The 23,534-nt window shown below is 48.3% G+C and overlaps 2 protein-coding genes across 3 annotated transcripts in view; both read left to right on the top strand.

Annotated features, from left to right (window-relative positions):
* IGDCC3 (immunoglobulin superfamily DCC subclass member 3) overlaps positions 1-5,617 on the top strand; it is an 81,111-nt gene extending 75,494 nt beyond the window's left edge. Inside the window, exons 12-14 of the mRNA XM_015873273.2 lie at positions 6-144; positions 529-730; positions 895-5,617. Coding sequence (XP_015728759.1) covers positions 6-144; positions 529-730; positions 895-1,059 — 506 coding nt within the window. The 3' untranslated portion in view covers positions 1,060-5,617. The remainder of the gene's footprint in view (positions 1-5; positions 145-528; positions 731-894) is intronic.
* Positions 5,618-17,954: 12,337 nt separating this feature from the next.
* Positions 17,955-21,821, top strand: PARP16 (poly(ADP-ribose) polymerase family member 16). Of its 2 annotated transcripts, XM_015873281.2 has the most exons (6): positions 17,955-18,161; positions 18,531-18,668; positions 18,901-19,107; positions 20,149-20,320; positions 20,984-21,125; positions 21,257-21,821. In XM_015873281.2, exons 1-6 carry the CDS (start codon positions 17,979-17,981, stop codon positions 21,399-21,401), a joined length of 987 nt encoding a protein of 328 aa, XP_015728767.1. In that variant the 5' UTR covers positions 17,955-17,978; the 3' UTR covers positions 21,402-21,821. The 2 variants fall into 2 exon arrangements, with proteins under 2 accessions (XP_015728767.1, XP_015728768.1); XM_015873282.2 differs by lacking the exon at positions 18,901-19,107.
* The last annotated feature ends 1,713 nt before the right edge of the window (positions 21,822-23,534 follow it).

Genomic DNA, 23,534 nt, shown 5'->3' with positions numbered 1-23,534 from the left:
GTCAGTGCTGAACCCCCCGTGTGACTGCATGAAGGATGAGCAGAACAACAAAACCTCTGCAACTGGTATCATCATTGGGATCCACATTGGCGTCACGTGTATCATATTCTGTGTCCTCTTCCTCATGTTTGGGTACAGAGGAAGGTAAGAGTGGCATCCTACAGTGTCATTGCACAGCCCTGGGAATGCCACACAGGTGATGTTGGTACTGTGGTCCCTGCCTTCCCCCCGGCACACAGACCCCAAGGGCATCTCCAAATACACACTTCAGAGACACCGCCAGCTCCAGTCCCCACCAAACAACGTGCTACTTCCTGGGAACATCAGTATTTCTGCTCTGGCAAGCCCTACTCCCCCCTGTAAACCAAAAGCCCTTTTAAAGGTAGTGGAAGAGATGTAACTTTATAGGAGGGATATAAGGAGTGAAGGAAAATAGCAAATAAATAAGGCAGATTGAAGCCTGGGGGAAGGTAGGAAGGAGAGCCACTGGCTCTGCTCACCTTCAGGCATTGCCTCGTTGTTTTTCAGGCTGCTGATGTGTAAAAATGTGCAGGAGCAGCTGTCGACTCCGCAGATCCCGAGGAGCCAGAGGAGCACTGCGGGGATCCTTCTGAACGGGGCTGCCCGCAGGGACGAGCGGGACCTGAACGGAAAGCAGTTGGACATGAATGAGCTGGAGAGGTTGTTCCCAGCATCACCATGTCCAGAGCAGCAGGACAAGGGAGTAACGGTGAGTCCAACAGCACAAGGAGGGAGCACACCTGATGGGGGTGGGTTGCTGGATGGTCTGGGTGATCTCAGCGGTCTTTTCCAACCTTAATGATGTTATGATTCTATGAAATGCTTAAGATCATCGGCCACCTGCCGCCATCACTGCACTTTCTTTCTTTGCAGCCTGCTCACAGCCCGCCTGCCGCCCACGACGACACGCAGATATCCACGCTGCCAATGGACGAGTTCGGCATCATCGAGGAGCAGCCAGACTCCCCTCCAAACAGCCCTCACGATGGCAGCCCCGCTGCTCCGGCTCCTCGCCATGGCCCTGCCAATGAAGGATAAACTGCCAAGACTTGAACCCTCTTGTAGGAGTTACCAGAAACCAAAACCGCAGCTGGTGATGTCTTTACAATGATTCGTCAATCTCAGGTCAATTGAAGATTTCTACAGTCTGATTGTTATTTTTTTGTTTTTGCTTTATTTTTATATATATATATATATATATATATATGAGTATATATATATATGTGTGTGTGTGTGTATACAGCCTTTTTGAAACTCTGTGAAGTTTATCTTTCTGACCTGTCTCAGGCCTCTTGGTGCGTTTCTTTCAACGATGGCTTTACCAAGACTGGTCATGATTGGTTTTCCCATAGCTGCTAAGTAAAAGGCTCCTTGCAGAGCCTGGCAAACTCCTGTCCCCAATGGCCCAGGGGTGCCTTGGTCTCTTGGCATCACAGACTTCTTCCTGACCAGCAGCTTTAGGATTACTTTTTGGATCTATTTTTTATTTTGAGAAGACTGGATTTGGAGCAGTTCTTCTAATTTGACTCCAAAACTTGAGGCCCGGGAAGGCCATTTCTCCATGGATTGGATGATTTTGTACACTTTCACTATTTCTCAGGATACTTTTTTTGCTGATTGATGATATAATATGAAGAAGAAAAAAAAAAAGAAAAAAAAAAAGGAAAAAAAAAAAAAAGCGTGTCAGAGGAAGCCTGAAAGACTTGGACAAACAACCCGAGTGAAATCAGAACCTACCTCAACCGGAATGAATGTCTTCTGGGAAGCAGAAATGCCTGCGTCTTCCTTCGTGTTCAAATACAAGTAGCATAGCACTTGGTCAGTACAAGCTTGGTCCTACCTCAGCCACCCCGCTCTGTACCTGCCGCATCGTCGTCGTTTTTTGTTGTCGTCCTTCCTGTGTAAAGCACTTCCAAACCTTGAAAGCAATGTTCTACCTCAAGTGTGCGAGAAATTTCGTGTGTGTGTGTCCTCACCCCCTCCTCCTGCCTCTGGCGCAGGCAGCTGGTGTTAATGAGCTTTATTTTAGGCACGGTGGGATTTCGCCTGGTGGAGATTTGTGTCGTGGTTTGTTGTTTTTTTTACTTTAAAGACTCTGGGGACTGTCACGGATGTGGCCCACGTGATGGTTGATGCCCTGCAGCTCGCCAGCACCATTGCTCTCATGGAGCCCAATTGGTCCCAAATGGCTGCCCTGACCCATCCTGGCTGTATGTGGGATGGGTGCTCTGGTCCCTGTGCTAAGGCCAGGGCACTCTGTGGCCAGGAGCTCATGGAAACTGCAGCTCGGCACTTCCAGAACCCGTCAAGATGCTCCTGAGTGGGTTTCCTGAGAGCAGGGTCTTGTCTTGAAGTGACCACCATGGCCCATGCATGGCCTGGAAGGTCTCATTGCTCCTATCTGGATGAGGTGTGGGAGCTCTGACTGCGATGCAGCAGGGCTCCTAACACCAAAGAGAAGTTTGTGACCTCCATCAACCTGCCACCATTTTGGGATTCATAGAGCCCTAGAATCACAGAACAGTTGGGCTGGAAGGGACATTCAGGATCATCTTGGTCCAAGGTGACCGGCCATCCATCCTGCTGGGCCCCATCCATCCTGACTGTGGGCACCCACAGCTCTGTGGGCAGCCTGTTTGGGGTTGTCCTGGCCTCACAGGTTGATGTGTGACTGATGTTGCCCGTCAGGTCCCCTGCTGTGTGGTTATTAAAACCAGACAAGCATGAAGATTTGAACTCTCTGTAGAGGTGGTGGCAAATCCAACATCACCATGTTTGCAAAGGAAAGTGAAAGGAATCAGGAAAAGAAATGAGTTTAAGAGAAATAATGATTGTATTTTTTTAAATGGTACCAATGGCAGAGTCTCTTATGTCAGAAGCATCCCCCACCACCTTTATATTTGACAATGGGATGCTGCTGGTAATTGTGTAAATAATACAATATATGGGATGGTAAGGAAAGTCCTGTCCCATGTGCCGGATCCTGGGGTGGGCAAGGTGTGAGCAGGTCCCTGTGCTTCCAGACTAGATTCAAGCAGCCTCTCTCACCTCACCAGCCCTATTCCTGCTCCTGTGTGCCGTGGGGACATCACCATCCATCCATCACCAAAGCAGGGCTGGTGCTGAGCCATGACCAGGAACCCAAACCTCTTCCCATCCTGCTCCCGGCCCTGCTCCTTGTTTCCTTGTCTTTGTGTGGAACGCCGAAGCTCACATTGAAGTACTGTTGCCAAAGTGAACACATGACTTAGAGTAGCTTTCAGCTCAGGATCCCCCGGAGCTGTGAATATGCTATTAATTTAATATCATATTATTGTGATATTGTAATAGTATTTGTCATTACTTCCTTTTATTAAAGGGAAATGCTGTGCCATTCGACTAGTTGGAATACGATAGTATGTCGAGAGTAGATTTCTTTTTCTTTTTAAATGATTATGCAGAAATGTAATGGCTTAAACCAGTGCAGATTCTGGATTGGTTTGAGACACCTGAAGATGGATGTGAATCTTAAAGGCTATTCTTAGGTGTGTAGCTCTTCCTCTTGTTGGGGTTTCTTTGACGCTCTTGTGCCGATGGTGGGGTGGCCCTGCAGGGCTGAGGCTGTGTGGACAGGAGAAGGTTGCAGCCTTCCCCACCTCATCAGAGCCTCTTGAGTCTGCCAGACTGGGCCAGAAAACCCTCCAAATGGTGGCACTGTGTCACCAGGGCTTTGTTTCTCCATCGGGAGTTGGGTCACCAGAAGATGCAGATGAGCCCCACTCCTGTGCTCAGCCACATCCCAAACGTTCAACCCAAAGCTTGCCGGCTTTTAGATTCCCTTTTGTTTCCCTTTTCTTCTTGGCTCAGAATGTTTTATCCAAAGGCAAAAGCAGTGGGTAAGGGCAGGCACTGGGTCCCAAGCCAGCTGCTGGCAACCACACATTTTTGGAATAGGAATCACGTCCTGTAGCATTTTCCCAAGAAAGTAATTCTGCTAATCCAACCCCACTGCCTTTTCAGGGCACATCCAGAACCTCCCCTCGCTTTTCTGGCTGTGGTGAGATGAAATTGCAGCAAGGAATTAAGGTATCCAAAAGCTGATTTTTATTTCTTATGTTTATTTTTTGTAACCCATAATGGGCACAACCTATTCTTGGAGCTCTCAAGTCTACCAGAGATGGCTGCTACCTCAGGGATAGTATCCACGTCGTGTTTAGTTGGACAGGGACTAATTTGATGCTGTGACAGGGTATTTTCACGCTGTTGGATTCAGGTATTTATTTGTCTGACATACCTTTCTTCTTCCTTGTATTGGAAAGATGCTCAAGTCTTTAAGTGCTGGACCAGTTTGGGAATTTTGAAGATTCCACCCCAGATTGTAATGAGGGACTGTAGGTTTTTGGTTGGTAATAAATGATGAGGGATGCTGTGCCAGAGTTTCCGTTGAGACATCTTGGTGTCACTTGGGTGGCAGCTGCATGGTGTGTGCATAAGGGAGGTGGGTGCAGGCCTGCAAAAGCAGAGCTGAACATAATACATTTCATAGAGTCATAAAATATCCTGAGTTGGAAGGGACCCATAGGGATCACTGAGTCCATCTCCTGGCTCCACATGGGACCACCCCAAAATCAGACCCTAATTGCACCGATGGGTTTATTCTATGTAAGCATGTATAAACACACTGCTAATTAGGGAATTACTGAAAAGTCACTTCCACCACCACTCAAACCTATAGGCCGGCAGTGTGGCCATGCTTGGCCCATCTCCACACCCACAGCATTTTCCTCCATCCCTGCCCCTGCTCACGGCAATGGCCCCGAACCCATCAGGCGTTGGGATCCTCACCGAGCTGACCATGAAGGTGGGGAAAAGGAAATGAAAACCCTATGAAAACAAGCAGCACAGGGGGAGCAACTGACTCCCCTCATCTGTGCAAACAGGATTTGGAAACAGATCCCTCCCGGTGCTGGGCCGTTCAAGGCAGATTAAAGATCCTATCTGGCAACCTGACACCGGCTGATTTATTTTCCTTCCTTGGCAAATTAAAAATAAAAATAAAAAATAGGGGAAGGGGAAGGGAAGCACCTCTGGCAACAGTTACATGGGCTGCCAGTGTGCATCGCATCCAGGGTTACCCCCAAGTGGTGTTTGGTCACCCCATTTTGTACAAGGGTGGTGGGCCAGGGCAGAGCCTGGAGATAGGGGAAAAGATGGGATTTTATCGGGCTCTGGTCACAGTCATACAGGGCTAAGAGGGATTTTGCTTTGGTCATCATTGCGTCATCGGAACTTGTGATGTCTTTGAGCATGTCAGAAAGTGATAAAACAGACGATGCTCAGCCTTTGTCCCAGTCCTGTTTGGAAATCAACCGTTAAGGAGTAATGTTAAGAACCCAAATAGCAAAGCACTTTTTTTTTCTACTGTTGATTTTCTACTTCTCTTACTTTGAACTGTCTTGGTATTTGAAATCCCATTGATGCTACAATTGTTAGCTCTGTATTAAAAAAAAGGAAAAAAAAATTTTTTTTTATTTTTTTTTTTGGTAGTTTGCTCTGTTTAGATTTTAGCCCGTGGCTACTTGTACAAGGAAAATAAAGCTAGAATAAATGAGCTAGAGCTATTCAGCCTGAGCCGTGCTTTGTTCCTGCCGCAGCACATGAATGGCCGCAGCGTGGGAACCGCGTGGTGTGCCGGGATGGCAGCGGTGAAGGCTGCCGGGTCGGCTCCTCTGGACAGAGAATGGCTTCCTAAAGGCCGTCAGTAAGGGCTGAGGGTTGGAGCTGGGCGCCGGGTGGGAAGCACAAAAGCCATTGGCGGCCCCATGACCAATGGAGGAGGCTTTGAGCTCCTTCTTCTACCTGCTGAAAAATTGTATTTTCAGCCTTAAAACGTCCCAGGGGAGAAGGAGGGAGGGAGGGGGCCGGCAGTGAGCAGAGCACGTCGGGCTAGGCAGATGATTTTTAACTGGGTTAAGAACAGCTAATGAAGTCTCGGCAATTAAGCAAAGTGCTTCGTTGACCGCAGACGGGTTGCAGACCCATTGGAAAGGGCTGAGCACTGCGAGCTGCAACAGAGACACCGCGCTGAGCCTTTTGCTTTCTTCCACCTGGGAAATGCCTGGATATGGGCCTGAACGTTGGTTATCTGGGGCTCAGAAGATCCCAATGGAGACAGGAACACAACCCTGCCACTCACCCAAACACTCCTGGAAAGAGCCCATCAATAAGCAGTGAGTGCAACGTGCTGCATCACACGCAGCTCCCCAAAGCTGCTGCCCTGCCACGCGCCGTCTGAACGCACACTTCCTAATAAACGCAGGCATAAAAACTGATCTTATTTCCCAGTGGCAACACAAGAGGTGAAGAAAGATCAGAGCTGGTTAACTCTGGGGATTTTCTTGTTGAGTTCTGTGCAATACGTGGCTTCAAATAGCGGCTTTGGAGTCGGGGTATTACACAGAGCTCTCAGCTTTCATTAAAAAAGGACTTCCCCTGCCTTCAGAGCAATAACAAAAAGCTCGATGATATTAATCTACATGCCCTAGAAACTAAAGAAATAAAAAGAAGCCAAGCAATAGTTCTAAATCTCTTTGATCTGGGGCTGTTGGGATGATTAGCAGTCTCAAGAAGAAGTTATCCAAAAAGGTCCCCAAATGTCCCCAGCTCTCTGCTGCAGGAAGATGCTCAGGATGGGTGTTTTGGGGAGCCCAAATGTTCCCATGGCCACACCAGTTTGGCCAAAGGCACCAACCTCCATCTTCCTGCCTCGGATCCCATTGCTGCCACTGGGGTGTAACCCTGCAGCATGTTGGGGATTTATAATATCCCATAAACCCTCTCTATCTGAAAGGTCATTTTAGCACTAATACAGCTCAGCCATTACAGTTTCATTTGTGACACTTTTACGAATCGACGCTTAATTCCGGTGCAGCTGCTGTAAAACCTTTACAGCTCTGTTCTCTGCCTCAAAAAATAACCTTTAAAAGCCACGAGCTGGAACATCTTCATCAGCATCATCTGGCAGGGCTGGTCCCGAGCTCACAGGGCTCCCCAGGGGACAAAAATCGGGGTCCAGGGGCCCTGACTGCAACACATGTGGCATGGGGGGTCCTGGCTCCCACCTCTTTTGCTTTAACCATCAGAATCCTCAAATTGGGGTTTTCCACCCTATTACGCACAGCTCCATCCCAGAGCTCAGCCTCCCATCAGGCTGAATTAAAGTTCACCTAATTTCCTATGAAATTCACTCCTTAGCAAACCCCAGCGTGGTCCAGAAAGCCGTTTCCTTAGCGCTAAAACGGCTAAATTAGTCTTGCTCCGAGTTGTAAAGGAGCTTGTCTTGTTTATTGAGCGATAAATATAAAGGTACAGTAACTAAATTCATCAGTCCCTAAACATAGCCACTGGGAACGGCCGTTTCCGACATCCAATCTACAACCACATGAATATTTCAGAGTCCTCTCTCCCTTGGGCACTCGCCTTATCTCTGGAGCCTCGATATTATTTTCTGCTTTTCAGCTTTTTCGATGTATTGGAGGAAATGTCATTATTTGGACCTGTGTGGATTACAGTTGACTTTTCTAAGCCAATTTATATTGGCAAGCTGCTGTTTTTAAAACCCCCTATAAATCACTCCTATGAATTTTAATAATATAATGTGGTTTCAAACACGCTCCCTTAATACATGACACACTATTACACCAGCAACAGCTCCACGGGTCGCGAACTCCCTTCCATCGGAGCCTGATGTGGGACCCTACAAAGCGCACTGAGCTGGCTGCCCCAGGGTGCAGAGCCTAAACCCAGCCCTGTTCCTGCACACAGAGCCTCCCACTGGTCAGCCCTCAGGGCACTCAATGGTCATCACAGGCAGCAGGGATACACGGAGCATCAGTCACAGCCTACAGTACAAGGAGAGTGCATTATTCGCATCAGGGCTGAGCATCGGGAACGTGGCCACCACCTGCAGTGAGAATCAGAATGGTTGGGGTGGGAGGGACCTCATAGCCCACCCATCCCCATTTCCTACTGGGGTCTGGTTGCCCCACCTGCTCAGCCTGCCCAGGGCGCCATCCATGGGATGAGGCACCTCCAGGGATGGGACACTGTCTTTGTTCTGGCTGAAATGGGATTGTTTTCACTAGAGCGCCTGGTATGATGTTGTGTTTGGGGTCTAGGAGAACAATGTTGATAACACATTTATGTTTATAGATGCTGCTAAGCAGTGCTGTAAGGAGCCAAGGCCATTACTCCCGGCCAATGGCCCAAAGAGTTGGGAAGAACAGGATGAGGACAGCTGAATTAACTGGCCAAAGCAATGTTCCACACCATACAGGAGAGTTATGAAAGGGGTGGGAGTTCATCTGTGGCTCTCCCACTTGCTGAGGGGATAGTGTGACACTGGGAGACCCTCAGTGACCTTCATTGAACCAGGGGGCACCTCCTGCATTGCCCCCAGTGATGGGCTTTGGTGCCCAATGGTTATCCAGTGACATCCTCAGCTCCGAATGGGAGCAATACCTCCAACCCTAAAGCAATCACTACCTTAATGCTGCCAGAGAAACCCAACCTGTGCAGGGTTTTGCTGTGATGATCGAGCCTGAAATGTTGTCACGTACATCATTAATCTATTTTTTCCCTTTCTGTAACTTAACCTGCGATGAGCAGACACTGTAAGTGCTTGATTTTCCAAGAATAAATTACAGTTTCATAAATGGTATTTTGCTTTGCTGCTCAATTTGCAAGTGAAATGGCGCTGCCTGCTTTGTTCACAGGATTTTAGCCGGCTCGAACAATGCCATCCTCCAGAGTTCTTTTTTTCCCTAACCCTCATGTTATTTCTGTATTTGCTATGGCACAACTACACGGAATCACAGACAACATGCAGACCAACCAGCTGCAGGGACACGTGTGCCCACAGATACCGATGTGTGTGGCTCTGGATACACGGAGTCACAGAACATCCCAAGGGGGAAGGGACCCCTAAGGGTCATCAAGTCCAACTCCTGATGCGCAGAGCCCAGCTCTCCCCAAAGGGAATGTAAGCCTCCAGGGTAGAAGCACACACAGCCCTCACACATGGGTTTAGGGATAGACTTTCTGAACACGCAGTGATTTCAGGCTGGGGCTTTGGGTTTGGTTCTATAGGATTCAAAAGAGGAGGAAGAAAAAAAAAAGAGGAAAAATCCCTGCAGTTGAGGGGCTGAGTAGTATCACCAGACTGGGTTTACAGCCTCTGTTTTCTCCCAGGGTTTTTCTAATGATGTTCACTGTTTGGGGGAACCTTGGAAGCAAATCCCCTGGGAGGACAGCCACAGGCACTGGGAGGTTTGGGATTCATTCCAGTGCAGCACACAGACCAGCTCTGGCCATCAAGAAACAGAACTGCCACCTTCCAGCCCACCCCACCACCAAGTGCTTCCAAAGGGTGGCCGTAAAATCCCAGAGAAAGAAACAGAAGCGCAAAGAGAAAGGAAAATGGCGAGGCTGACCACCCCAGCCACGGCCATAGGGACCCAGGAACAGCAAGAGGGGGATTTGGCAGAGCTGCCTCCTCCCCCTCCCCACACCTCCGTCCGACAGCGTTCCCAAAAGACCAAACACCTCTGGTTTCCATGGCAGCCTGATTTTCAATGAGCATCACTCAAGTCCTAACCGGAAAGAAAGTGTTTCATTAATGCACACAGGACACAGTGGCATCTCCCTGGGGCGACAGCGTCCTTCCCCCGAACCTATTGCACCTTCTGTCCATGCTGGGATTTTTTTTTTAATTATTATTATTATTTTTCAATTATTTTTGCAAATGGATCCTCACTACCCTCAGCGGCCATCCTGTACAGCAATGGCCCCACTGCTCTGTGCTGAGAAGCAGCACAGCTCTCCATTAAGACTCAACGCCCCAGCTCCAAGCACCAGAATCTCGGTGTATTTTCACCCATGACGCCACCCACCTGATATGTGGCTTTTTAACCAAAAAAAGTGCATTGTTTTCTTAATTCCTAGCAAAAATAAAGGCAGTGGAGCTTCGTCCCAGCCCAGCTGCAACTCCCAGAAACACCCCAACTGCTCCCGGGAGCAGACGTGTGTTAGAAGTCGGTAACATTGTTAAGTGAATATCCATAAATTATTTTGCTATGTAAACAGTATTAATATCACACCTTCTGCCTTCAAAAGGCACGGATTCATTATGGGCACAGCCTTCCAGAAGAGCCCGCTCAGACTTTCGATTACATCCAAACGTAGCAGCGTTATTAAACACCAGCCATATATTTATTTTAATAGAGCACAAAGCTGGGCTTTGGCCACCCCACAGCCCCGCACCTCAGCACAGCCCGATCAAACAGAGCTAATGTGTGCAATATATCTTGGGTGAGTAATATACGGCCACATTTCCTGCTCCATTTACTCAGTTTTAACTACACCTGACCTACTCTTATCCTAATAGGAAACGGCTGCTCTTCCCTTTGCCCCGTCCTCCACACATGTTTTTCTGGTAATGGTCAAACCTAAATCACTTCCCTTTCCCCCATAGTTGGGCACCAGCTGCCCAGTGATGTCTGAACACAGCAAGTCCTCCTGCAGGACCTCCAGCCTTGTTCCTCTGCCCCATGTCCCATCTCCATCCCATGGCCAAGGTGGGATGGGTTGGGTTGGACTTGGTGTTCTCTTCCAACCTCAGTGATTCTATGATGCCACGTTGTCCCAGAAGCAAGCATCACATGGTGGAGTGTTTTTGGCAAGGATGAAGTCCTGCCTAGGAACGGGGCACAATTCTGCTCCTAACACTGTTTTTCCCCCCACTGAGCTTAGCTCGTAGCAATGCAGAAGAGGATTTAAAGCTTCCTGAGCAGCAAGCTCGCATGGCCAATTTGACCAGAAAATGTGCTTGATTCACAGCACGGGCTGTGTTTCTTCAGCCAACGCCGAGAAATCACAGCTATATTTCATTATTGTTACTAATTGCTATAAAGGATTACGGGGAGGCGATGGCATGGGCAGAAAGAAATATACACCATTTGCTGCACACTGACCCTGGAGAAAATTTCCCAAGCTTGCTTAGGGGTGCAGAAATTGGTGCAAATAAATGAGCAAAAGCATTTTCTGCAGGAATTAGTGCACGGCGCAAGCAAATTGCAGCAATTGTCTCTCTCCTTTCTAAGTGCTGAATTGCCTTTATAATTCCCCATCATTTAGCTGCATAAATCTCGCACAAATAAACCAGCAATTTGCATATGGGCAGAAAAGAAATGACAGAAACACGAGGAAAGAAGTTATATTTTTCCTGCTCGAGATGGAAATAAATATGCATTGCTAACTGCTGAAGCAGTGTTTGGTCCCAGCCTGGAAATCAAAATTTAGGAAACCCATTAATTTTCAATAATAAATACACATCAAAGGATGAAAAGGGAAAAAAAACAAACCAAATCATGTTGGGGGATGATGCAAGCCATGGGTGCGTGGCTGCTGCTGCTTCCTATGATGCCAAGGTTGGGATTGATGCGGGGCTTCAGGCTTAGCAGAGTCCCTGATTAAGTCCCTGTGTGACCGATCTCATTCAGGAATAAAAGGGTGCTATTCCCAAAACACCATAATCCTCTTCCCAATGACCTAATCGCATTTGGAATAATGTGCTTTGCTTCCAAAATGTTCATATAGGAGGAAAAAAATGAGGGGGTAGAGGGAGGAATCAGCGCTGGTCTTTGGAGGGCTCCATTGCACTGGTGGGAAGCTGGAAGAAAAGTTGATTTCACCAAGAGCAGCATGACTCCTTGTGTTATCTGTTGGGTTTGGTCCTCTTGGCTTCTCAGCACCATTTCCCTCTCCCCAAAAACCAAAGTTCCTCCTCCTCAGGAAGGGGAACAAGCAGCCATTAGGGATGAAAGCACGAGTTTTGCCATTGTACATCCATTAACTAATCACTCCTCCTGCACGACACACACACCAATTCATCATATGTGATCAATACCTTCCTGCACGCCCTGGGATGATGAACGTCCCCACTGATATTCAAAAGACATTGAGAAAACGGGGCAGCTCCCCAGGCATGGGTCAAAGAGCTCGGACTGAAGTGCTCTGTAAGACAATATGTTGTCCCAGGATCTCTCTGTATGGTTTAGAGGAATTAATTTGGTTAGGAAGCTGCTTCTCAGCATGATGGAAGATCTGAGGTCATGCAGGAGCTGGATGTCCAGCTGGTCTTGTATGGTTGTGTGGACCCTCAGCCCAAACACCTGGTTGCTTTTTGGGGTGCAGATGTGCCCTGTTTCATCCCATGCCAGAAAAAAGAAAGAAACAACCCCAACTTCAGACAGTGGAGAATTGAAAAATGAACCCTTTGAGACAGAGGTTTGTCCTGCAGAGCCCCACACTTTGTCCTTAAGAAGTGCTGAGAAGCAGGAAAGCTCTGGTTAAAACTAATTGCTGTCCAGAATTCTCTGACTGACAGAAGCAATTAGATAACAGGGCCCTTATAAGCTGTCATTCCCTACGAGCATATTTTAACCCAGCCTTTATAATTTGTCCTTTATACCTTCAGCATACCCATCTACTCTCTGCCCCTGAGATGGATTTATTTCTGAAGACCAGCCATGTGCTCACCCATCCCTGGGCAAGGTGCTGCCCAGGACACTGCCCCATCTCCTGGCACCCATAGGACAAGCACAACGCCATGGTTAAACCCTTTGGAAAACCCACAGGTAAAAATCAAACCCATTCTTTGCACCAATGAGAAGCAGCTGGTGGCACCAGTGGGCAGCGTAGGACTCAGCACAGGAAAACAGAAGATCTAAGGCAAAGTAGACAGTTTTCTTTCCCCCTTTTCTTTTGCTTTTTAATGAATTTCAGCCTTTAGTAGGTTCCATCCTCCCACTGCCATCCCTTGAGAAGCAATTTGACTTGACTGGAGTTGTCAGATTTCTACAAGATGAGATTTTCCCTTCTACACTTTGCTCAATATTTCCTATCAAATCTACGTTTTATTTTTGTTGTTAATTTCCAAATTCCCCCCCGTGGCCAATGGATTTGTTCTTCTTTCACCGCCATAATTCTCCCCACAATATAAAGAACCCAAATTCTAAGAGTAATCAGGGATTGCCAAAAATTTACCCTCTGTATTTATTATTATACGTTTATGTCTATGAGCCAATGGGAAGCCATGAACCTGCTGTGGGAATCCAGCCAAGGCTGTTTCAGATTCACTACTCCAAAATAAATTCTTTAGTTCTTTTAGATGCAACAGGCACCTGACCCCTGCTGGCACACCCAGCAGCAAATTGCATGTTGTGTTCAATCAGAGCCCACCCGAGGATCTAAGGGTAATCCTCAATGGTTAAAAGAAAGAAAGCCTTTTACTATCATTAAAGACCAAAGCATGGCAGGAGCCTGGGCTGAAACCCACAGCTCTGAGCCATGTACCCTGCAGAGGGTTCCAAGGCCTTAGTACCTGGGGACCTGCTGCTGATGGAGAAGATGCTGTATCACCCATTAGACCAGCCTTACTGCTCAGTGCTGCCTTCCACTGACCCTGGAGCAAGCCCTTGCCTCATCTGCCATGGTTACCAGCTGAAGAGCTGAGGACCATCAGCCCCATGGCAGAGCCAGGGCTGTGTTCATACCTATATTGCTTTCAGAAGCACTTCAGATAGAAACAGCTGCTGTAAAACAGGTAGGTGAAGCTAAGAGCCTCTTCGGGATTTGCCTCTCCCACCAGTTTGTCTGTTTTCAAGGGATGCAGAATAGCTCTTAATAGGATTTCAGGACTGGTTTATCCATCAAGGACAAAAATCCCACAATGAGACAATATCACGGAGAGATTATCCTGTGTTCTCTGAAGGAGAGATCACAAGATTATTCTGAAGTGAGGCTTGTTTGTGTTGAGATAATGACAGATAATTGGTAACCCCCCTCTGCATAGCTGGGTGACCCAGCACTCTCTCAAAGGAGAAAAGCAGCAGCATTTCCAAAGGAAAGGAATCCAAGCTCTGATATGGGCTCCATCCGAAAGAAAAACTTCTGGAAAGGATCAGGGCAAGGCCATGAATTTATGAAGTAGTTGTTTGGCTGACTTTAATTTTTAAAGCATTATTATCCTTTTAGCGGGACTGTCGGGTAGATGGAAGCCAGGCCTGCGTGATGAAGAGCAGCTGAGCAGTGATTTGCAGCAATCCCTACGGAGCAGCGAGCCAAACTGCTTGGGAACAGCTTACCCAGACCTGAAACACTGCAAAAGGGGGGATTTCTGCACTTGTGCTCTGAGGAATGAAGAAGGACAAAATGGGATGAGGAGCACTGACAGTGAGTCCGGAGATGTGGGCTTTCCAAAGCCAAAAGTCAGAGGGGAGGCAATGGGAACTGCTGCAAATCCCTGGAGGAAACTTATCCCTCCACAGCAAGGCATTGCCTCAAGCACCTCAACACAAGGACATAAAACTATCAGACAGCATCCAAAAGAGGGCTACAAGGATGGGGAAAGGGTCCAGAAGGCAAAAGATGTGAGAAGCAGCTGAGGTCCCTCAGTTTGCTTGGTCCAAAGAAGAAATAAGGGAAGGTCTCATGGCCCTACAGCTCCCTGTGGCCCCACAGCTCCTGCCCCTCTGTGGCCTTCGAGGCGCTCAGATTGCACCTTCCAAATAATGCAATCAAAACAACTGGGCTAAAAGCATTCCATCTGGCTGAGGCTGACGTGAATTGTTTCTAATAAAACGAAAGCTCCGTGGGACAGCTAATGGGTGCTTATTAGTACAGCCGATGGACTATTCAATCAACCATGGAGGGAAACTAATGGGGATTGATGGCTAAAACACAAGATGAGGATTTACCTCTTTAAATAAACAGCTGATGGTTGGTGGTTGGAATGATCTTGGGTGTGTATGTGCCCCATGGATGCAGCACCCACAAAAAAATTCCTTTCTTTTCCTGAAAAAATGAGATTTTCTACTTTGTTTTCCTCAAGCTGGTGGAGGATTGAGTGACAAAGAAGGGCACACGTACCTTTTAGGCCTGCAGTCACTTCCCTTTAGCAGTTCAGGGGGATGTAAAGGTGTCTTCCTCAGAACAGGGCATGCATTTCTTTCCCTCTTGCCCCATTTTCTCCCTGCCCTTTCACAGCAGCACAGATACAAGCGACTCAACCCCACACCAAAGGGGACCTGCTCCAAATAGCAACATCATCAAAATGCTTTAAAAACCCATTGTGAACTTTGCAAGGATAAGTATGGTGGGACAGGACCTGTATGAGCATCGAGGCTTTGCAGCACGCTGCTGCCCAGTGCTGTGCTGAGGTTCCCAAATCCAGGATAAACCCAGGCAAGAGAAAGAGACAGCTCCTACCTGACCATGTCTTTGCCCAGCTGCTAAATACGGCCCATGATGTTATATATACATATATATAAAGTGCAGCACATCAGCTATCTCACACAAGCTTGTGGGAAGCAGTGAAGGAAAGGGATGTTCTGAGCAGGCAGAGCAGCTGCCTCCAGGTTAGATGCATTGCTGCCATCATCCGGCAAACAGAACCAGCACAGGGGCACGATCCTGCTTGGGGCAAGGAAAGTGTCCTTTAGGGCCACAGATAAGCAGGGCATCAGACAGGGTGCTGTAAGAGTCTGCTGCTGCCTGCGTTGAGAACTTCAGCATCCAATGGAGCCTCTCCAGCAAATGGGACAGAAACCCATTTTTCAGCTGTGCAGTCCCCCATCTGACAGCCTGGGTCGGCTCTAAGGGCTTGGCTCTATCCCCACTGCTCCAGCCTGGTGTTGAGAGAGGTGCAGAGTGAGGTTTGGCCTTGGCCCAGCTAACCCACTATTGCAGACAACGTGGTTTTGGCCAGAGCTAAATGAGGCTTCCGGACCTTTCACACTCCTGTTTCCCTTTCTGCAACAAAAACCCACAAAGATAAACCTTGGCAGTTGCTTCTAATGTGAGGGAAAACAGAACCAGCTCTCAGATCCAACACAGCCGAGGTGCAGCAAAATCCCCATTTTTGAAACCATAAGAACACAAAGGGCTTCCCCAGCACTGAGAGTCCCTGAGCTTTTCACTTCTCCCATTTGATTTCTGTTTCTCTCTCATGTTCCTTCTCAGCTCAGATTTGGGTTTGGGGGCAGGGGCACTGGAAAGCAACACATGAAGGAAATCACCATGGGATTCACAGGTTGGAAAAGACCTTCAAGGTCAGTAAGTCCAGCCACAACCCAACCATACCACCTGGCTGGGAACTGCTGAGCTGCAGCCTGAACCACTGACTGAGCCCTTGGGGAAAGGACCCAGACAGCCTTGGGGGCAATTTGAAGGCAGTTTGGCTGTGGGACAGGGAGGGGTGGAGGATGGCTGCATCTCTCTTAGCCCTCATTTAAGGGCTGACTGCCAGTGGGGAAGGATCCAATACCTTTGGTTCTCCTTGAGCCCCCACCGCATCTCCTTGCCCTGGCTGTAGGAGCAGCAGTCATGGAGGAGCATTGGTGGCCAAGCCACATTGCCAAGCACAGCATGGAGGGGTAAACTGGGCGAGCTTTGAAAGAGCACTGTGCTGCTGTACTGCAAACACTTGTAATCAGATGAGGGACTCTGGCCCACAGCAAACACCATCACCCCATGCTGCAGCTTGGCAATGCAGGACTAAAGAGAGACTGAAGGACAAAAAGGTGTTAAACCCAACGAGAGGGAGGAAAAGAGAGATAAATAGTTTACTTCCATTATCTTTGCCATATGTTCCCTTCCAACGGCGTACACACAAACAGCGTGTAATCTTCAGGCTCAGCTTTAGGCTCTTTGAAGTGACCTGAGCGCACCACTGATTTATTTCCAGCTAACCTTTCTCTTTGAGCCCTGGGTCAAGGTTAATTCTATCATAAAACATACCTCATACAGCTGGCTTTTCCAGCCTTACCAGCCAGTAACGAACCCCTCAGCCATAAGCATTTGTTTTACTGAGTGTAGTATTGTATTTCTATTTTCCCTTCCCTCTATTAATTTCCTTCACAGGCCCTAGTTAAGGAGGGGGGAAAAAAAATCTCTTTTCCGGTCTGTGAGATCAATTTTAAACACACTGGAATTAAATGAAGACATTTAAGCCCCGTTTCTACGCTGAAATGCATCCGCCAACACCAGAAACTATTTTTATTACGGCTTACTTTAAATAATCAGATCTTTGGTTTCACGAGGAGCAGAACAGCGCTGCCATTCAATCCGCTGTGCTGGCAGCGACCCTCTTACAAAGCCATCTTTGCACCAGCAAAGCACCGAGGGCAGCTTTCCTGGCTGGCAAAAACAACACATGGAAAGGTAAATAGGTTTGAAGGCCACTTGTCTCAGAAAGGAAAGAGAAGAAGGACAGCTGCTTGCCAGCGCCCCGACCAGCCCTGCAGCCATAGGACACACATGGATGCATCTCCCTTAAAAGCATCACCAAAAGCTTCCCATACTTCATCTCCAGCACAGTAAAACAGGGTTTCATCCAATGGCGGATGAATGTGAGCCGATAGCTCTCTCTGCTGGCTTCAACACTGCAAACTTGTTATCTCATCAATAGCTCTCATTGCCCAACACGGCCCCAGCTCGCTGTAATGGAAGCTCCGTCCATTTGAAATCCCAGAGGTAGGGAGCGGTTTGGGATCAATGCTCTCAGAATCTCCATTAACCCTCACGGTGCCAGCAATGCTTTAGCTCTATCTGGGCTTCATTTCAAGCCATTTGGATGACCAGTTGTGGTCACTCAGACAAACCTCCATCATCGCACACTTTGTGTGGCTGGAAGGGGGCAGAGATTTCAAAGCTTCACCCCAAACCCACACAATAATCACATCCAGTGCGGTAAGAAGGTAAAGCTCGGCCGGTCTCCCATCGCCCCGCATCAGGTGAGCTCCGTGCTGCGCTGCGGGAGGAGCCGGGAGGCGGCGCGGGGCGGAGCGGCGGCCCCGAGGCGGAAGGACCGTGGTTCTGCCCTCCCATCCCGTCCCATCCCCTCCCCCTATGTCGGAGCGATGCGGCCGCCGTGTCCCGTGGCTGCGGTGCGGGATGCGGTGCGGAGGGACCCGCTGGGCGCCGAGCTGCGTTGCAGCCTGTTCGCCGCCGCGCTGCAGAGCTACCGACGGGACTCGGCTCTTCGGCCCTTCCCCAGCCGATACGGTGGCAGCGACGCCGCCTCCAAAGACTTCGAGGCGCTGGTGAGACACGGCGCTGCCCCCGGGACGGGCGGAGCTGAGCGGCGGGGAGGGTCCCATCATTGGGATGGGGGTGGGTGGGGGGGTGGCACAGCTCGCGGTGCTGCGGGGCGGGATGCAGAGCTGCTACATCTATACCATGCAAACGACGTTGGGACGGTGGGCTCTCCCAGCCCCCCAACCCGCTGTGTTTGCCCCACTGCAGCCCTGCATACAGATCGCTTCCCTTCCGCCTGTCCCTTCTATCCACGCTGCCGATAAACAGCGGCCGTTCTCGGCTCGCAGCCCGTTGGGTTGAAATACTCGGTAGTTTTCACTAGAGGGCTCCGTTTAATCGCGGTGAGGGCTCGGGCTGAGCTCCCTTGTTGTCAGCTTGCAGATACCGAGGCGCTGCCCAGCCTGAAGGAGGTCCTGAGAGCTGCCCCGAGCGCGGAGAAAAGGAGCTGGGATTTGTTCAGCTGGATTCTGTCATCTAAGACCTTCACGATACAAAGCGTTAAGAAGCAGGAGGTGAGGCGTGAACTCAATACAGCCCGTTTGAGTTCATTTTTAAAGGCAGCTTTGCTTGACAGTTACCACGTTGCTCCTGTAGGTAGAGAGGATTTCTTTCCTTTTGAGCAAAAGGAATAGTTAGTGCTGTTGGTAGCTGATGGTTGGCAGTGGCTGCTGCTATTAACAAGGCATTAACATTTCCAGTGAATGGGCCAAGCCCTGAACTGACACTCCTGTTCCTGTTTTCAAGTACGAGAAGATCCAGGAGCTCACTGGGATGTCTGGAGCTGCTGTTCCTGCTCCGGACTTCCTCTTTGAGGTCACATATTGTGATCAAATGAATGCCAAGTTTGCTGAGACCAGGGGTGAGCAGGACCTCATCTACGCCTTCCACGGCAGCCGGCTGGAGAACTTCCATTCCATCCTGCACAACGGCCTGCACTGCCATCTGAACAGGGTGAGGATCCCGATGGGCACCATCTCTTGTTGGTCACCTGCAGCCAGTAACACTTGGACTGGATGCAGAGAAGCACGCTGACAAGTTATTTCTGCTTTCACTTCAATGCAAGCATTGGCCTACAGTTGCACTTGGTCTTCTGCTCCAGCCTAAGGGTAAAAACTGGTAGCAGCATGAAATAGTTTCCTCCAGCGTGACGAATTCTGTCTATCCTTTGCTCCTTTGTAAGGAGGTGTAACGCCTCTGGAAATAGCAGCCTGCAGCTGGAACGTGCCTGTGCATAGAACAAAACAGCAGCCCAAAGGACACAGGGAATTCTCACCCCCCAGCTGCAGGGTCAGGTCAAGTAGCTGCAGGTGCCATTTGCAGATAGATCCCTCTCTAAGTGGCCCAGCTAAGGGAAATATCCCACAGGATTTGCAACCCTTCTGATTTCAACAGAAAATAAGTCAGGACTCTGTTCTGTGTAAAGCAGCTCTGCCACAACAGCTGCGTATCCTTCCCATCAACCTGGACCACATTTACCCCCCCCTAGATGCCCTTTGTGAACAAGGCTCCTCTGATATGCCGGATCTACTGGCTTAATAACTGCAGTCAGCGTGGCAAATCCTCTGATTCAAAGATATTGAAACAGTTATTTTCGAAAGGAATTCACAAGCGAAACACACTCCCCTCTTGTCCTATAAAGCAGGGATTTAAATGTGAGTTGAAGCCTTGTCCGTACGTGAAGGCTGGATTATTTGAATGACGGCAGCCTCAATAAATCAGTGCGGTGCCCCTGACAGCAGCGCAGTCATGTTGATATAAAATGCTTACACTGGCGAGCTCAGTCCAAATCCGGGAAGGCATGAATCTGTCCACACCAAGGGCTGTGCCAGGCAGCTAATCTAAGGGATGGGAGAGGGCAGGATGTTGTACCAGGCCAAAACATGGGTAGAAAAACACTAATTCACCCTGAGCCAGACTGACGGTAAAGAACACTTGCATGCTGTTAATAGCTTGCCCTGCAGGATGTAAGGATACGTTTCTGTTCTGTTTCAGACATCACTGTTTGGTGAAGGCACCTATCTCACCAGTGACCTCAGCCTGGCTCTGCTCTACAGCCCACATGGCCTTGGTTGGCAGCGAAGCACATTGGGCTCTATCCTGAGCTGCGTTGCTGTCTGTGAGATCATCGACCACCCTGATGTCAAGTGCCAGGTGAAGAAGAAAGGTGAGTCTGTTGCAGTAACAGCTCCAAACCCTCATTCAGCACCATTTGCATTTCATCCCTGGGCACGTACAAGGTCTTACAGACAGTGCAGTATATGGGGCACATGGATATTCTTCAGCAGCCTCCTTTACCAATTGACTCCCCAACAGACACACAGAAGCCTTGCAGTTCTCTCTTTAGATGCACATTTGAAGGATGGGCACTAATTTGGTTGCATCATTTATTCTCTTACAATAAACTTATCTTCCCTGCTGCCTGTGATCATGGGACAGGCGCATCAGAACGTAGCAACAAGGAGCTGCCTTTGATATCTAGACTAAGAAGCCTCTGCTCAGGTTGTCCATATCCTTTCTGCTTGCAGGGCTCAGTCCTTCAGTGTTATTTTTCTCTCCCTGTTAACATGAGCAGCTCCCCAGCGCTGTGTGTGACCCGCCTCCATCTCACCCTGGTGTGTGCTGGAATACCACCCATACCAGGGATGACTAGGAGTGGTATAGCCTCAAGCAAACTTCTCAGTCTATTCTTGGATGCTAAAGGATTCTGGGGAATGCTGAGATCTTTGATTATCTCATTCCCACTCCTGTGGGTGTACATACATGTGAGGGTTGTTTGTTTTATAGTCACTTGGAAGTTTGGTTTCTCTTCTTCCTCCTTCCCGTGCAGATTCAGAAGAAATAGACAGAAAAAGAGCAAGAGTGAAGAACAGCGAAGGGGGTGATGTGCCACAGAAATACTTTGTTGTCACAAACAATCAGCTCTTAAGAGTTAAATACTTGCTGGTATATTCACAGAAGCAGCACAGGAGGTAAGAGCTCAGCCACATAGAGTGATGAGCGTGGTGAAACAGATAAACACACCCTGTTTGCAAAAGAGCAACAGGAACAAGCTACAGAGACCTGCATCTCTCATGTAATCCATGCACTTCTCCCTTTTCAGGCCTTCAGGTCAGTCCTCCTGGTTCTCCACCCACCGTTTTGCCATAACAATGATGCTGTACCTGCTGCTGCTAATAGTGATTGGGGCCAGCAACTCACCAGCCTTCCTCTACTACTGGCACAGAATGTTTCACTCAGAGGGATGAATTGCCCTCTAAGATAATAAACTGCTACTTTCACGACGTGCCTTAAAAACAACCAACCCACAACATGCGGCGTCTGTTCCAGAGCTCTGGAAATAAGAGATGCTTGGTGCTTTCCAGCTATTATTTCTATGCAGAAATACTCTGTGATTCATGAAGACTCCCACTACAGCTGAAAAGGATCACAACGGTGCAGCTTAGCATGAACTAATCGTTAAGGGTCCATGGAGAAAGTTACTTAAGATTAATGAAAACAAAGCATGGAAATAGTCTGCTGTCATTATTTTCTATCAGACTGAGCTGGCAATGATTGAACAAGGGAGAAAGGGGAATTTTTCTGTATGTCAGACAGGGTCCCTGTTCTCAGAAACTGTTTGCAGTGATGTTTTAGTATGTACCAATGCAGGTGGGATCACATTTAAAGCAGTCTTTGATTTTGACCATTGATTCTCATATTGTAAGAAAAAAAATACCCATAAAATAGCAACCAAAAATGGAAGAAACTAAATGATTTCTACTGAAGTGCTGCTGCCCCTACTCCCCCCATAGAACACACATGGGATCAGTGCTCTCAGCCACAACTTGCCTTGGTTAGCACATAAGATTAGACAGACTTGGGCACTTCAGCATCAACACTGAATGTGCTTTTTGCTGTCAGGCTGCTTCCTACTTCTGTTTTTCCACAGCAGGAAGGAAGAGGGTGAAGGGTTTCATGCACAGCCACCTGGCAGCCTCTTTAGGGTTGTGGCTAACCAAAACAAGACCTCATCACCAACCCATAGCAAAGGAGTCCATGATTACCAACCCTACTCATGAGACATTCCAAAGATCCTTCTCTAACATGGTACTTAATTGCCAGAAATAACAGCTGGACAATCAGGTTTCCTAACTCAGTTTTGAGGACATTTACAGCAGCCCTTCTCCTTGGTGGATGGAGCTGGAAGCGTTTATTCCAGTTAATTTTACTGCCAGGACCAGTTTATTTATTCACCATACAACTTGCAAAACAAGAACACTACAGTCCAATTCCCCATTGCCTTTTACAGTCCATTAATAATGCTCACTGGTACAGCACATTGCATTGCCACAGCCCATGAAACATACGTGCTAATTATAGTGCTGATTTGCAATTAAAAACATACATAAACCAACAATTTATTGCACAACAGATTCAACTACAATAGCTGGATATTTCAGTCCAGGAACTTGGGGTCTGAAGCATGTATAGTGTTTCTGAGATTTTTTTTTTGCTTGCTTCTGGTCTATCTCAATATGCAATCTTTAATGTGCCATGGGGTTTAGGGTAGGTAGGATGCCAGGCAGAAATCCTAAAGCTATTTAGTACTGTCTGGAGTGTACTGTGTTGATAAGAGCCTCAGTGTGTGCCTGCAAACGAAGCATCTTTGGGAACAGATGGGATATCTGAGACCCTTTGGAAAAGGAGGAGGTGAAGCAGCAGTTATTTGATGGATGGTTGCTTTGCTGCAGGGAAAGGCACAGACCTGGGAGTCCACCAGCCAGGCAGAAGGAACAGATGGGAAGAAACAGCATGGTTTGAAGGCTCCTTTGCATAGGGAAAATTCTCAAGGATAAGCAGAAGGAATTAGTGCTGAGTGGCCACTCAGCACCATCTCCCAATGTCTGGCTGGGCTTTTATTAGGCTTTAAACCAGCAGTACCAAAGAGTGGCTTTTTCCACTCCCAGGCTTGAGCAGACACACGGGAGAGATGGGCTGCAGGCAGGGACCCATGGATTGGTGTCCTGGTGGTTCTCTAGAACTCTAGAGCCCCATCTGGGACTGCTGATCTCAAAGGCAATGGGAAAATAAATGCATTCTACTTTAGTGGGCCAGCAAATACTTAATACCTGACTCTCATGCTTGTTTTCTGGGCTCCCTGCTGATTTCAGCATGTGCTTCCCAACGTGGTGAGATGCAGTCAGCTGAATTAATGCGAGTGTTGTGCTGAGTAACCAACAATATTCTAAATTAACCTGAGGTTCACGTTAAGCTCTTAAGCCACCTGCGTGGCTCTTTGAACACCCACAGTGCTATAAAAATGCTAATGGGAAACGAATCAGAGCTTCTTCCTGAACAGAAACACCGTGTCTGAAGCAGTGGGTTAGAATGACCAAGTC

Source organism: Coturnix japonica, chromosome 10, assembly GCF_001577835.2.
Source record: "Coturnix japonica isolate 7356 chromosome 10, Coturnix japonica 2.1, whole genome shotgun sequence".
NCBI lineage: Eukaryota > Metazoa > Chordata > Aves > Galliformes > Phasianidae > Coturnix > Coturnix japonica.
The sequence above is the reverse complement of the archived record's forward strand: the minus strand, read 5'-3'. Positions and strand labels throughout refer to the sequence as shown.